The sequence below is a fragment of the Hemicordylus capensis genome, chromosome 2 (assembly GCF_027244095.1).
Source record: "Hemicordylus capensis ecotype Gifberg chromosome 2, rHemCap1.1.pri, whole genome shotgun sequence".
Taxonomy (NCBI): Eukaryota; Metazoa; Chordata; class Lepidosauria; order Squamata; family Cordylidae; genus Hemicordylus; species Hemicordylus capensis.
This window is the reverse complement of record NC_069658.1, coordinates 54,406,339-54,422,468: the sequence shown is the minus strand read 5'-3', so window position 1 is coordinate 54,422,468 and position 16,130 is coordinate 54,406,339. Positions and strand designations below refer to the sequence as shown.

The 16,130-nt window shown below is 40.3% G+C and overlaps 1 protein-coding gene across 3 annotated transcripts in view; it reads left to right on the top strand.

The window, feature by feature from the left end:
- The window catches only part of HAPLN1 (hyaluronan and proteoglycan link protein 1), a 111,905-nt gene that overhangs the window by 84,317 nt on the left and 11,458 nt on the right, over positions 1-16,130 (top strand). For all 3 annotated transcript variants that reach the window (XM_053300741.1, XM_053300742.1, XM_053300740.1), the window contains exons 3-4: positions 7,398-7,766; positions 13,206-13,508. In XM_053300741.1, coding sequence (XP_053156716.1) covers positions 7,398-7,766; positions 13,206-13,508 — 672 coding nt within the window. The remainder of the gene's footprint in view (positions 1-7,397; positions 7,767-13,205; positions 13,509-16,130) is intronic.

Here is a 16,130-nt window from a genome sequence, read left to right as displayed (position 1 = left end):
GGTTCCTGTTCCCAAACATCTTCACCTTACTCGTGGACAAAAAGTGCCAGTCAGCATATGGCAACATCTAAATCTGTACCATCACCATACTGAGTACATGCACACCAGCCATACATAGCCAGAAAGAGAGCTGTGCACTTGGCACTACATAAAGAGGCTTGCCAAGGGAAGAGTTCAAGTCCTGGAAGGGGAACAATGTCTACATGTAGATAAATTCCATCATGCTTTACACTATACGTTTGTGGTAAAGAGAGTTGGTCTTGTAGTAGCAAGCATGAATTGTCCCCTTTGCTAAGTAGGGTCCACCCTGGTTTACATTCAAATGGGAAACTACATGTGAGCACTGTAAAATGCGCCTCTTAGGGGATTGCGGCATAGCTCAGTGGTAGAGCAGCTGCATGCTCACATACAGAAGGTCTAAAGCTCCCTCCCTGACATGTCCAGATTCAGCTTGAGCTGACCATCGTGACCATTGAGCTGAACATAGGAAGCTGCCATATACTGAGTCAGACCATAGGTCTATCTAGCTCAGTACACAGACTGGCAGCAGCTTCTCCAAGGTTGCAGGCAGGAATCTCTCTTAGCACTACCTTGGAGATGCCCGGGAGGGAACTTGGAACCTTCTGCTCTTCCCAGAGCAGCTCCATCCTCTTAGGGAAATATCTTGCTGTGCTCACACATCAAGTCTCTCATTCATATGCAACCAGGGTGTACCCTGCTTAGCTAAGGGGACAAGTCATGCTTGCTACCCCAAGATCAGCTCTCCTCTCCAGTGTCTTCCACTGACTATGTGAGAAAGAACATTATTTTGAGTTTTGAGAACAAGATTTTTGAGAACGTGATTTCCCTTAGTTCTGAGAATGAGGAGGAAGCATTTCAATCAGCTTCAAGATGCGGTAACATCTTTTAATCACTCATTAGACTCTTATGCCACTGGAAACCCTTTTAAAGCTGGACTATTTAAGATAAAGTGCAGCCTTCAAACTTCAGAGGTATTGAGAGCATTAGGCCACTGGGGCAGTTGCCCTGGATCAATTATTTAGTGCTTCTGCGTTGTCTGGAGTTGCTGGAGGCATTGGTGATTAATGGCTTCAAAAACAGGAAAAGAATACTAAAGCCCTTTCTCATGTTCCCATGAACAGGCTAGCTGGTGGGTGGTGAGGAAGGCTGTAAAAGCCTGTGTTCCCTGCAGACAATCCCCAGGACTGTCTAGGTGTGTGGATCATGCGCCCAGATGGTCCACTGCTGCCCCAGGCAGTGCAGAGGTGTGGGGCCTGGGACACGTCATCCCAGCCCCTGGATATCCCATAATGTACCATGCCAGTGTGCTGTGCATTGTGGGGATCTCCCCAGCAATGGCCGAGAGCCCACTCCTGTGCCAACTTCAGCTGGGAGCAGCCAGCACCAATACATGAGGAGTTAGCCTGGGTTAAGGGTGTGCTTGTGCCCTTAACCTTGGCTAACTGGCTACTTCCTTAGGTGGCTTTGCTGCCATGGCACCACTGGGAGCCGTGGGGCTCCTGCTGGTTCTCATAGGCAGTCAAGAGAACTTAGCTGCCCTAGCCTGGTCTTGATTGCTCATGAGAACAGCCTCCTAGATTCCATTGGAGAGTATGAACAGATTTAATTCTCAGACTTGGTGGACCCTGTGAGCCCTGACCCTAGATCTTTAACGTACCCAGTAATATCACTGTCAGACCCTTTCTGAATTCTGGGGCTCAAACTTGGTACTTATAGGAAAAGCATGTGCAGAATGCATTCCACTGAATAACCATAGTCCATCCTCCTATATTTGGGATTACAGAACAAGGCTTGGAGAACAAGAAGTGTGTGAGAGGGGTTTTCCAGATGGCATGAACCCCCATGCCTTTTACTTTTCGGAAGGTAGAGGGTCAAATGTACACTTTCTGTCTTGAATAATCAGTAGAGATTTTGAGCAAAGATGTTGCAGGTGTGTGGCTGGCCTTGACCTGCTCCTGAATATTTTTTGGAGCTGCAACCCTACTAAAGTACTAAAAGGTGCCATTTTACCCCCATTGCATCTGCAGTTATATGCACTGATAGGATCAGTTTAATTTGAACTCCTCTCTGCTTCACCTGATATCGGTATCTCCAGCTAATCAGGCAGAATGTATCAGAGGCCCCATCTGGCACTAATTCTTGCAATGATAGAGCGGAGACATTTTTCTCTCTTTCTCTTTCTCTCTCTTTGTCATGTTTGGGATGGAGGCATAGAATTTTGGCATCTGTTTTCTGCTCTCATGACAGAAGTGAAGGGAGCCAAGTGGATGAGCCAAATCAAAACAAAATGCTTTTGTTGACTCTGCAGTTAATACAAAAAGATTCTTGATTCCAAAAAACCAATAAAAAACAAAATGGGGGGAACAGTTTAAATCAGAGGTGGCTCTCCCTAAAGAGGCATGAATAATAGCCAGGAGGCATATAATTAATTATCTGCTTGATTCTTCGCAGTGCATGTCTTCACCAGGTTAGATTGCAATATATCACACATAAAGCCAATTCTCATGACCTGCCTAACCCAGTCTAGGGCAGCCCAGCCTGGATTAGGCTGATGCAGTGTGCAGTGCCAGCATCCATGCAAATCCCAGTGCTGCACACCCACCTAACCCTGCTTTCAAGTCCTCCTTTTAGCCAGGTTAAAGGTGCAAGTGTGCCCTTAACCGGGCTGCCTGGATTGTGTGTCTCCTTGGGCTGCACTCTTTGGGGTATCTCTCAATGTGCCATATTCATCATGCAGTGCACTGTGGGATACCTAGAGGCCGGGACAATTAGTCCTGGCCTCAAACAAATCACAACGCAGCAGATCAGCATGGATCATCTGGGTGCACACCTGTGCACCAAAGAATGATCTTCTGGCAGGAAGGTAAATGAAGCCTTCCCCCTGCCTGCCCACCCTAGTCGTGTGACTGTCCTCATAGAATCATTGGTGAAGGAACTGAGCAAGCCATCTAGTTTAACACACACACTACTGAAACAGAATATACTGAAAGCACCTCTGAGAAATGCTCAGCTTGTTTTTATTTTCACAGAAAAGGTTCACAGAAGGTGATTTCACAAACTTCCTGGAAAGCTGTTCCTATGATTCAAATCTACAACTAACTGTTTTAGGGTTCAGTAACATAAAATACAAACACAAAATCAGAGCAGCCTATACACCAGGATCAAAAAGGCCTGGGTGAATTTTAAAAAGGCTTTAACTAGCACCAAAATATGGATAGCAGTGATGTCACTCTCATTTAACGCTCCCTATGCCCTTCTCTCAGTTTTCACTTGAGGATCTTCTTGTCCACTCTTTTCACCTTCATCACCATGTCCTCCCTCATTCTCAGATCAATCTCATCCTTCTCTTTGGAAAACCAAATCGGATGGTACCCTTGCTACAAGCCCTCAGCAGCTCAGCAAGAAGTATTCACCAATTCCAAAATTAAATGTTAATCTTTTAATTTGATTCTGAGTAATGCTAGTTTTTGTTGCAGAAAAATAAGCCTTGAGCTGTCCAGCATTCACAGAAATTAATAGGACAACTTGAAATTTGATTAAAAATTGTTTAACCATGAAATAAAAATGAAATGGGTAATTCAGCTTGGTGCACTAACTAATTAAGCCAGTATTATTGTATTTAAACTGAAGCTGTTTCACCGAATCCAAAACAAATAAATGAAGAAAAGCCCAAATACTTTGTCTTTACTTGATATATATGGTTCAAACAATCTTGATAAATTGCATATTTAAACTTGTATGTAAATTTTATACCAGTTTAACCCTAAGTATATGTTATAAACTAAGCCATTTTTGGAGGGGCGGTATATAAATCAAATAAATAAATGAAATGAAATGAAATGAAATGAAAACTATTGTTGCTATCATGTGGTATTTAGGTATCCCATACATCCACACTGAGGCTCTCCTCATGAGCAATGTGGAGACCCTTAAAGCCTGCTCTCCCCACAGATGAGCAGTCACTCGTTGCTGGGCGGCCGGATCAGCCACCTACATGACTACCAGCTCCATCATGGAGCCGATAGGGGCTGCAGGGATCAGGGGTGAGTGTGAGTGTGCGGTGCATCCTGTGGAGCCCCCCCCCACAAGACCAGGAGGCTCACGATTGGGAAAACGGGGTTAGCAGAGCGCTCGCTCCGGTAACCCCATTTAAAGGGAGGGCTTCTTTGGCGGACTAGCCGCCAGAGAGCCACCAGGCTCTCCCGCAAGCCCAGTGATTCTCACAATGGGGGGAAACCAGGCTGGGCTCCTTTAGCCATTTCCCCCCATCATGAGAACGGCCTCATTGTATACTCTTCTGCTTTACTGATCCTTCTTTATGCGTTGTGCCTTGCACCAGAAGGAGCCACATAAGCCACATCCCTTGCCTTTTAGATGCCAGAGGCAGAGGGGGTAATGTGTGACCTGTTAGCCCCCCTCCCCCCAAAAAGAACAAGGTGAGGTGGGGGTCAGATAGCATGACATCCTGGAAACAGAAATGTCACCAAAGGATATCTTGCAAAATGTTGCAAATACAGGATATGAGATGGGGCTATCGAGGGCACCAGAAGAGGTATGAATGAACTTTGAATGCATCCTGAGCAAACTCTGGCCCATCACATACAGGCAAATCATACAAGCAGGCATTAGTATTCATGACAATGGAGCAAGGGAGTATCTTTTCATCCAGTTGGGAAAACCCCATCACATCTGGAATAAAAAGTTACCTTGCATTTTTCCACACACAAACCATTTATGATAACTACATGATATTTAAGGGTATTGTGTACTGGGGAACCAGTGCCAATGTCCTAAAAGGAAAACACTACAGAATTAAAAACCTTTAGGTTCTTGCAGAAAATATTTGACAGGAGTTGAAAACTTCCCTGTAAATGCTATTGAGGGTTAAATGACTGGAATCTCCTCAAAGGTTCTGAGGGATCTGTAAGTGAATGGGATTAAAGTCTGTTGTGCAGATTTGCCTTTAGAGTGCCTGACTGCAGGATCTGTTTCCTCTTCCTTATGGAACTGGATTTCTCTCAAACTGCAACAGATCCAGATGGCCCAGGAATGTGAGAGTTCCTTCTGTAGAAAATATGGACCATAAGTGGGGTGTGTGTGTGTGTGTGTGTGTGTGTGTGTGTGTGTGTGTGTGTGGAGAGAGAGAGAGAGAGAGGTGTTCCATGTGTACACTATTAATGGTATTTTCCCCCACATCCTTTTCCCACCAAAAATCTAGACATATTTGGGAAACTTTATATCTGATTCTTAAGTGATTTCAGATATTTTAATATCAGCCTGACTATTTTATATATGTTGAATAAATATCTGTTGAAATTGTTTTGATGCAATGCAGCATACCCAGACAGTGTGTAGATTACTAAAAGATCAGGCTTAAACTGCCCGTCACTGATGCTTTAAATTTCATTATTTCAAATAAGTAACCCAAATTCTTTACAGAGAGAGTAGTATATCAATATGCCACCCATAGTCCCCACCACCACAAAAAAGCTATGTGACCATAGGCAGAAATTTAAGACTTGCACTGCCATGTAGGGATTCAACAAACTGAGTACTATAGAATGTGCATATCATTGTAGAAACTGATCTCTTTGTAGTCTAATTCTCAGGCACGCATCATACTGCTTTCATCCCCCATTCCCATCAGGATCTTTTTCTTGCCCTGCTTTATTGCTTCCTCACTAATCTGGTCTGCATAACTCCCCTTGCTGTCTCGTCTCTATAACCAACTGCAGATAACTATTTAAGCATCTATCGGCTTTAGATTTTTTTCCCCCGATAAGAGAAAGGAATTTTGCATTAACATCAATTTAAATACGCTTCTAGGTAGTTCGTGTTAAATCCATATGTGTAGATTTTTAAAAATACATTTAAAAAAAATACTTCTTGACTACTTCCAGCAATAAGGTCACTCATTTTTGTAGCATGTGGACATTCGATAATTCACTACCTTGTATTCTTCTGTATTTCTAATGATAAGAAACTATTTTATATGCAGCCCAGTCCAACATTTTTGGAAACTATGTGAGAGAACAGGGATCAGAAGAGTACTGGAGGACATTTACTCTAAAAGCTGACTTGGCTGCCATCTTCAGCTCTGGGCATTCCAGGGTTTTCCCCCAGGCAGGAACATATTATGAAATACTTATGACTCAAGCTATACAGCCTTTGTGACTTCTTTTTTTAAAAAAGAGTCAAGCCAACTCCAATTCCTCTTAATACGTTGCCATTGTTGAGTGTCATCACAAGTGTGAAAGCTACCATCAGCCCAAAGTGAATATGGAAAATTGGACTACTTTGACCACTATGAGAAGTTTACAGAGGCACTCCTTTTCATAATTTCTTAATTACTGTCACATAATTACTGTTACTTGTGCTTAAGACTTCCGTGATGTAGATTCACTGACTAATGTTGGGCTAGTTACTAATTGCTGTACCTCTTGATCTTTAGCTGTAAAATGGGATCAATGCAGTGGCAGCCGACGAGGGTGGCATAGAGGGGGCGGTGAAAGGTACCTTTAAAACTCCATACTGCCATACCGCTGGCACCTGCAAGCCGTAGGGAGCAGCGCTGCACTGCCCAGCATCCCATGTGGCAGCTGCCCTGCCTATGGCACTCACCTGGCTTCTGTACATGTGTGGCAGACATTTGTGTGATCAGCAACACCATGTCTTCTAAACTGTATATATGTGAGATGGTGCATTAATATGAATTTTATGAATTTTATTTTGTTATGTAGTGTGTAGCTCACTAATTCTGTCACCTGAAACCATCCACTTGCATGCACCTTTAGTTCCTGCTATGTATTTGCAGCACATTTTAGTCTGGATTGTTTTTTTCTACCATTGCCCACCATCCCACATCACAGCATTATCCCAAATGGAGAAACTTGCAGAAGTGCTGGTTATGCAGCCACTCCTTTTTGTGGTTGGTTGAAGTCCAGAAACTCCCTTTGAAGTCTGCAACAGCTCTACAGTACAGTGTTACACCTCTGTAATAACTTCACATCATATCAGCCATTATTATTATTTTGAATATTTGTATACCACTTTTCAACAAAAAGTATTCAAAGCAGTTTTTATTTTAAAAGGAATAAGATGGTTCCTATTCCAAAAATGGGCTTATAGTCTTAAACCACACACAAACACACAGTAGACACCGGTAACATCCACTGGGAAAATGCTGTGCTGGGGTTGGATAGGTCCAGTTGCTGATAAATATAAGAGACTCACCACTTTAAAAGATGCCTCTTGCCTAGTTAGCAAGGAATCTCCCAGCTCATGGACATAAGTGTACCTATTTGCATTTGTGAACTGTTGGGGGATATGCCATGCTAATCAGTGTTTCTCCCCCCCCCCCCCCAATATGTGCTCAGAAAATGGTCCTCGCCTTGTTGTGGAAGCAGAACAAACTAAAATCTTCTCACATCGAGGTGGCAATATCACACTGCCGTGTAAATTTCATCGTGACCACGCATTAGCTGACTCAGGGTTCCATAATATTCGGATCAAGTGGACCAAAATCACCTCAGATTACCTCAAGGAAATTGATGTCTGTGTTCAAATGGGAAATCGCAATAAGAGCTATGGAAATTACCAAGGAAGGGTCTACCTGAAGAAAAGCACTGAAAATGATGCCTCCCTTGTAATCACAAATGTAATGCTTGAGGATTATGGGAAATATAAATGTGAAGTGATTGAAGGACTAGAAGATGACACAACAATTGTATCTGTATATTTAGAAGGTAAGCAGTCATGGCATAACAGAAATCACTACCAGTTATTTAACAGATTTGTCTCTCCTTTCCACCATTTAGTTCTTTTAGGCAATTTTAAAACATCATACAAATCTGAATTATTTTGTCTTCAATCTCACCAGAAGTAATATTTTTGTCTGTGAATGAAATGACAATTTGGTCTTGGGTTTTCAAGGAAGTCCTTATTGATTTGTACGTAGAAATAACACGTGCATGAAAATAGGGACTGATTTCATCAGCTTTCTGCCAGATTCCCAAAGTGCTTCTAGGTGTGTATCATCCAGAGGCATGGGTTCAGATACGACATGTATCTTGTGTACTGATACATGAATGGGGCGATGCTGAATGAGGCTGCAAGCAGGAATGCTGCAGCCCTGTGCCCATGTTGTTTTGGAGAGTGCCAGTGGGGGCGGAGGAGGGAATGGCGGGGCAGTTAGGAAGCACCTTTCCTGTCTCTTAAAGTGACCCCCCACACACACCCTCCGGGAGTGCACGAACATGTTCCGTGCACAACCCTAGTTCCTTGAACATTACAATGCTCTTTCTTTGGCTTGGTATTTTATTAATTTCTTTTATGTTGTAATGGAGATTGGAAAGTCCTTTTTTCAGTACCTCACATTCACTACTTACTGTTTGTCAGTATACAACATACTGCACAAAACCCCATGATGTCATTGTATCAGGCAAAAATTGTGCTTTGGTATTGTGTTTCTTTTTGTAATAATAACAATAACTGGCAGCAACAATTTGTTTTTGCATTTATATCTCACATTTTCTGGAAGCTGCTCAAGATGTTGGTCATGGGATTACCCAATTTCTTCCCTCACAGCAACTCTGGGAAATAGGTAGGATGAGAGACAGTTGCTTATCCAAGGCTGTCTGTTAAACATTGAGCAGTAATTTTGAGCAGAGTACCCAGAATGTTGGGGGCAATATGCTAAATCATTGTAAACCGCTTAGAGAGCTCTGGCTATAGAGCGGTATATAAATGTAAGTGCTAAGTGCTAATTTGAACCCAAGTCTGTCTTAATTCTTGTAATCGTTACATTTTCCCTTTCAATACATTTTTAAACATTAGAAATTGCCATAATCCAATTCTAATCAAAGGAATGAAACCATGTGAGCCATTTCTTACCTTCATGTCACATCCTCTCAGTCTTCAGTTGTTAGATGGAGCAAATATTATGGGCAGAACTGTGACTCAATAGCCAGTTGTACCTAGAGACTGGTCAAAGAACATTTATTTCCAGGAATGGTGTTAAGGTGAACAAAACAGTTAATCATTCCTGTGTGAGTTCACTCTCCAGAACAATATAGGCTTGGCTAACAGAAGCCATATTTATGGTACAAAAAGAGAAAGTTATCTCTGTTTCAAGGGGCCTCCTTCTTCTGAGGCGAACTCTCCAGTTTGGATACTGCTGTGTAGATCCTGAGTGAATGTTCTCAGAGTATCCACATCTGTGATCAAGGAATTATGTTAAGGCACCCTAGGTCTGTGATGAGACAGAAGATCTTCACTTAATGATCTTCATCATCACAAGATCACACTTCTACAAAAACTCAGGATTATGGCGTGAAGAGATTATTGATCTCACTTCCTGGTTATAACTAGAACATCATAGAAAAGAGAGAAAGACATTCTGATGGGGTGAGATAATTTTCTTTTCCAGAATTACAGTAACATCAGTTGGAAAAATGCTTGTTAAGGCAAAAATCCATGCCAGGATAAGGTGGTTACACTATGGTAGAATGTACAGCAAGTGCTGCTGTATCCCATATTGACTCTGGCTACAAGAAGTTGGATTTTCTGTTTAGACTAGCACAGAAGGAAGCCAATTTCTTTACTCTGGCTGAAGCTAGCCTCTTTCCCCCCTCCATGTAGACTTATGGTGCAGGAAATTTAAGTCTCTCTGTAAATAGAGAGTGGTTACTCTTAAAAAGGCTAATTGCCTGCAGCTCCAATACTCTTTTCTTAGTTACAATCCTAAACTTGGTTATAAAAAGGCAAAAGTAGTGACTGGGAAATGGCTTGTCCTTAGTCAAAGCATATTGATTTATCAACCCTGCCACCATTCCAGCCATCTCAGAATTTAGGAGTCATGCATGAGTATCAATATTCAGGCTCCATTTTTACTGGGAAAGGACATCTCTAAGTGAATATAAAGAAACCATCCTTCCCCCTAAAGTATATTCTGTTAGTATGTGGGATAAAGCAAACAAGCATCAATGTATGCAGCTGGAAACTTGAGTCTCCAAGAGAATAAATATGGAATTGCATGATTATGGGCCAGGTCCATTTTCTGTTGGCCAGGTCTTCCAAGCTGAATAGTAGAGCCCTTCAATGTCCAAAGCTTGGCAGATATTTGGATGGAGGACAGGAATATTTATGAGCCAAGTCCTTGGCTGAGTAGATTAATATTAATTCTATAGTGAAAAGCAGATGCTTGATACTGCTTTTCAGTTTTAGTTAACAGCACTTCACTGTCCCAGGGCTCCAGCTTAGAAAAACAATACAGAATATATGGTCATTTTCATTGGGTCCCTGTGTACTGTACAACTGCAATAAACATTTCTCTTGCACAATATATTGGGTGACCAGATAGGTCAAGTGACCAACAAGAATAGAGAAAACACTTTCATGCATAAATAACGATTTCACTTTATCCATTTCTCTCCTCTAAAACTCTACTATAGATAAGTAGCAACTGAACTACTTGAGCGGGGCCTTAACATACTGATACACCTTCTCTAGTAATTATAATGGCTGACATCCAGGTGAATGCTGTACTAGTGCAATGAACAAAGATACACACACACACACACACACGAAAGTTGTGTAGCTGAATAGATGCTAAACGTTGCTCAGTGGTTTGAGATCTTGGTCCATTTGCACAAACATTGTGCTTGTGCAAAAAGGATAACTCTGCAACATATACTAACTTGGGAAGAGGTTTCACAGCAGGAGGTGTGCCACAGGTTGTGTACCCTCTTGCACACCAGGCTGTGACAGCACCCAATGGTCTGGAATGCAAGCTCTGAACATAGCAGAACTGGTTAGTGCAACATTCTTCTGCTGCTAGCACAACTTGTTTGCACTATTGCAGCATTCGCCTGGATCAGGGGTGTAGCTATAATTGAGCGGATAGGTTCAAAGAAACAGGGGCCCCCCAATTCTTGAGGTGCCCCCAGATCCACCCCTCCTATTTTCTTCATTATCTTCCTCACTCCAAGGGGTTGCCAGGGAGAGGGGTGAACACAAGCCCCCTCTCCCCTAGCTGCACCCCTGGCCTAGATGTTAGCCAATATTCGTTTGTGGAGGGAACCAATTTGGCAGTGAAATATGAATTTGCTAGCTTTTACAAATTCACATCATATAAATTAAAACTACAAACTAAAAATGGGCATGAACAGTGAAATATGGGAGCAGTAAGTTCATGCAAATCATCTTCCCCCTTCCATAAAATGAAAAATCAGTAGTTACTTATTTTTTATTCAATCCCTTCAAAGTTCCATCCTGTACAGAATCATGTTTCAAGAGTGGTCAGCCATTTTCTAGAATGGCTAGAAGGAAACAAGCCTCCCCCATTGGTTGTTCACCACATCTGATATTGAGAGGTGTAGTTATTCTGAACACAAATAGGTACATGACAATATAATGGGTGACCAGATAGGTCAAGTGACCAACAAGAATAGAGAAAACACTTTCATGCATAAATCTTACTTTATCCATTTCTCTCCTCCAAAACACTACTATAGATAAGTAGCAACTGAATTACTTGAGCAGGGCCTTAACATACTGATACACCTTTTCTAGTAATTATGCATGTTTAAATCATGTACCTATTTTTGCTACTTGGTATTGTGAAAGTGGATCTGAAAGTCACAAAAGAATAAAATAGTGCTTAATTTAATAACTACTCATGATAACCCATATCAAATAATTGTTTGCTCAGTGGCCTCAATCAACCAGCACCCTTTCTTAATTGTTTTTCATTCACTTGTCTATGCAGACTTGTCTATTCCAGTAGGGTTAAACTGTGAAGAATAAGGGTAAGGTTTCAAGCTGGAGAAAGCTCACACTTGGAAACTGCACACAGAATTGGTGATATTCCAGAAGAAAAGGGTGTGCTCTTATCTGGGAGAGAAGCCTGCTGTCTGAGGAGACAGTCAGGCAAAAATCTTAGTCTAAATACATGACTTGCTGACAGCTTATATTCTCAGACATAAAATTTAGCAGGTTGCTATTCTGGCATTACATATATATAACCTCTCTTTCTTTTTTCCTCTCTTCTGCTTCCAGCATATACTGCTTTCCCCCTTTCTCCAACTCACCCACACACACTTTTAAAATTATAAATATAGCCTTTCCATAAAACATAAACATAGCCTTTCCAAGTAAGTTCTATTACTAGATTCAGGCTCATTTAGAATGGGTTAGTGGGGGAAATAACACAATTTGGATGAAACATGAATAGTTGGATACTGATATACCATGGAATTACCATAGGCAAAACATGAAGATGGGAAGGTTGAAAAACTGGGTAATGTTATATTGAAATCTATGATAAAATTTGGAAGATATTTTAAAGGAAGTTAAGACTATAAATCTTACCATGGGCTTCTGTTTATTTAAATATCATAGCAGGTAGGGTCATAGGGATATAGGAAGCTGCCATATACTGAGTCAGACCACTGGTCTCTCTAGCTCAGTATTGTCTTCACAGACTGGCAGCGGCTTCTCCAAGTCTGCAGGCAGGAATCTCTCGAAACTTGAAAACTTCGGCTCTTCCCAGAGCAGCTCCATCCCCTAAGGGGAATATTTTACAGTGCTCAAACTTCTAGTTGCCCATTCATATGCAACCAGGATGGACTCTGCTTAGCTAAGGGAACAAGTCATGTGCTACCACAAGATCAGCTCTCCTCTCCTGTCAGGATGGTAGGGCTGTGTTGAGAAAAATATCAGTTGGGAAAATGGAGAGAAATAGTGGAAGAAGTGATGTTAGTCACCTAGGTTGATTTGGTAAGGAAAAGGATTGACAAAACATTTCCTCAGTTTTGATTCTTTGAAATAAGGACTCAGGAACTCAAGGGAAGAGTTGTGTGATAGCAACAAGATTTGAGACTACAAACATGGATAAGAACAAAGGCATGTACTAAGATAAATGCACAAGGAATTCTTGTGATTAACTGATGAAATGTACATAGAATTTACATTGATAGAAAAAAAAATAAGAATTTTCTTATTTCTAATGACTTTCTGTTTAACTAAAGAGAACTAAACAGAACTAAATGTTCTGTTTAACATTTATGATGTTTTGAATGATGGATGAAGATTTAGAGGGAATGTGTAAACAATGACATCTTGGTTTTTTCTTCTTTTCTGTGTCTTTCTACCTTTTTCTTCATATGTACTCTCCCCCTTTTTAGGCGTCGTGTTCCCTTACAGTACACAGCTGGGGCGCTATCACTTTAACTTCTATGAGGCTCAGCAAGCCTGCCAGGACCAAGATGCAGTGATTGCTTCATTTGACCAGTTGTATGAAGCATGGAGGTCAGGTCTGGACTGGTGCAATGCAGGCTGGCTCAGTGATGGGTCAGTGCAATATCCTATCACAAAACCCAGGGAGCCTTGTGGTGGGAAGAACACAGTGCCTGGAGTCCGGAATTACGGCTTCTCAAACAAAGATCAAAGTCGATATGATGTCTTCTGTTTTACTTCTACATTTAAAGGTAAGGAACGCTGAATTCTTTTTCAAAAGGTTCATTTGGTGCTTTAGGAAAAGAAATGCCCACAGAGCACTATTTATTACTGTAATTATTTGAAATATTCCTGCCCTGCCTTTTGACAGTATTGTCTTGATGGCTCTCAAGGTGGCTCACATCGGATTTTAAAATACAAGAAAATATAAAACAAATTGCAACAGAACAAAACTAAAACAAATGCAAAAACAAATGCCCAGAGCAGCAGCAGCATTTAATTGTGGATTAAACTAGCGAGGTGGGGTGGGCGGAATACAGTATTGTGAAGTACCTCCCTGCTAAATATTGCAAAGTATCTCCCTGTAACTGTAAACAAAAGCAGAGTAAGTTTGGCACAGGCGGGTGGAGTGAAGTGATAAGCAAATGTTTCTGGGGCTAAAATCTGGGCATCGTCATAGAAAATGTTGTTTTTCTTGAAGAAATTAGCTACCACTAACAACAAAACATATACCACCTAGTTTTCATTTAGATAATTAAGGATTAGGGTTGTGCGTTTTTTTTCCCTTTCTTGTTTTGTTTTTGGCCCAAATCCAAAACACCCTTGTTCTTGTTCTTTGTTCAAAATCAGCCAATCCGAAACACCTCAATTGTGTTCTTTGTTCGAAATTGCAAAATCCAAATCTGAAATGTTCTGGATTTTTAAAAATGGCCCCAGGGAAAAACTAGTGGGTGGGGGTGATAATGCCCAATGGGTAGAAGCTACCACCCAAATTTCTAAGGAATTGGGCAAAGGGCAGATTTTTGATGAATTTTTAAAGTTTAATATTTTTTCCATAGGGAAGAATGGAGCTTTCTTTCTCTCTCTCTCTCTCTCTCTCTTTTTTTTTTTTTTTGCTTTAAATTTTTATTGATTTTAACAATATCTTGAAAATCTCATTACATCAAACATTAAACAAAAATTGACTTCCAGCTCACCAATCAGTGCAAATCACTAACTATACAATTAACTCTTGCTATAATAATTCAAAACATATATCCTATACCTTACCAAACTCAATTTTAGTCTACTCAACTTGCTAATATTACAAAATTTCAAACCCTGTTGAAAAATCAATATTAGGAAAATAGTTCTTTAGGTACAGTAAGAATGGTTTCCAATCTTCTTTAAAACATTCCAAATTTTGATCTCTTATCAGTACTCTAAGTTTTGCCATCTCCGCATATTCCAAAATTTTTATCAGCCAATCTTCTTTTGAGGGCAGTTCATTGTCCTTCCATTTCTGTGCATATACTATTCTGGCCGCCGTGGTTGCATACATGAAGAATGTTAAATTTCTTGTGGAAAACTCTCCTTGCGTTATTCCCAGCAGGAAGGATTCTGGGCTCTTAGGAAATGTCATTTTAAAAAAAATTTTTTAACTCATTATATATCATGTCCCAAAAGGCCTTTGCCTTCCTACAAGACCACCACATATGAAAAAAAAAAGTTCCTTCACAATGTCCACATTTCCAACATTTGTTTGAAACATTTTTATACATTATCACCAGTTTTTTAGGCGTCAAATACCACCTGTACATCATCTTATAATAATTTCCTTTTAAAGTGTAACATGCAGTGAACTTTAAATCAGTTTTCCATAATTTTTCCCAAGCTGCCATATCTATATTATGACCCACATCTTGAGCCCATTTTATCATAGTCATTTTAACCACTTCATCTCTTGTCTCCTCCACTTGGACACTAATTTTTCATCGTTTTCACAAAGCTCCTTCTCAAATCTCGACATTTGATCCTCAAATCCAAGTTTGAATTCCTTCTTTAAAACTTCATTTAACTGATGGTACTGAAACCAATTACTGACCAAATTTTGTACTTCAATTAGATTTTTTAACTTACAGCCCTTTTCTTGAAAACACAACAGATCCCTATAGGTACCCCATTGCGGTTGCATATTTATCTCTTTACGTACTAAAGCTTCAATTGGGGATAACCATAATGGAGTTTTAGGTTCCAGCCATTTTTTATATTTTACCCACACTCTCATTAGACTCCTTCTTACATAGTGATTCAGAAAATCTTTATGTATTTTACTTTTGTCATACCACAAATATGAATGCCATCCGAACCTTCTATCAAATCCTTCCAAATCAAGTATTCTAGAATTTCTTAATGTTATCCATTCTTTTAACCATGTCAAACAAACAGCATCAAAATGCAACCTTAAGTCTGGCAGGGTAAGACCACCTCTTTCTTTAGCATCTGTTAAATTTTTAAAGTTAATTCTTGGTCTTGTACCCTGCCAAACAAATTTAGTTATATCCCTCTGCCATTGCTTAAAACAAGTTAAAGTATTAATTATAGGAATAGTCTGAAAAAGAAACAGCATTTTAGGTAAAACATTCATTTTCACAACTGAAATTCTTCCTATTAAAGATAAGTTCATTCTAGTCCATCTTTACAAGTCGATTTTTACTGTATTCCATATTTTAATATAGTTATTTGAAAACAACAAAGAGTTATTATTTGTCAACCAGACGCCCAAATATTTAAATTTTTTCTCCACTTTCAGTTTACTTATTTCAAAAGTCTGTCCTTAGATCTCTGATCCATATTTTTTGTCAACACCTTTGTTTTAATCTTATTTATATAAA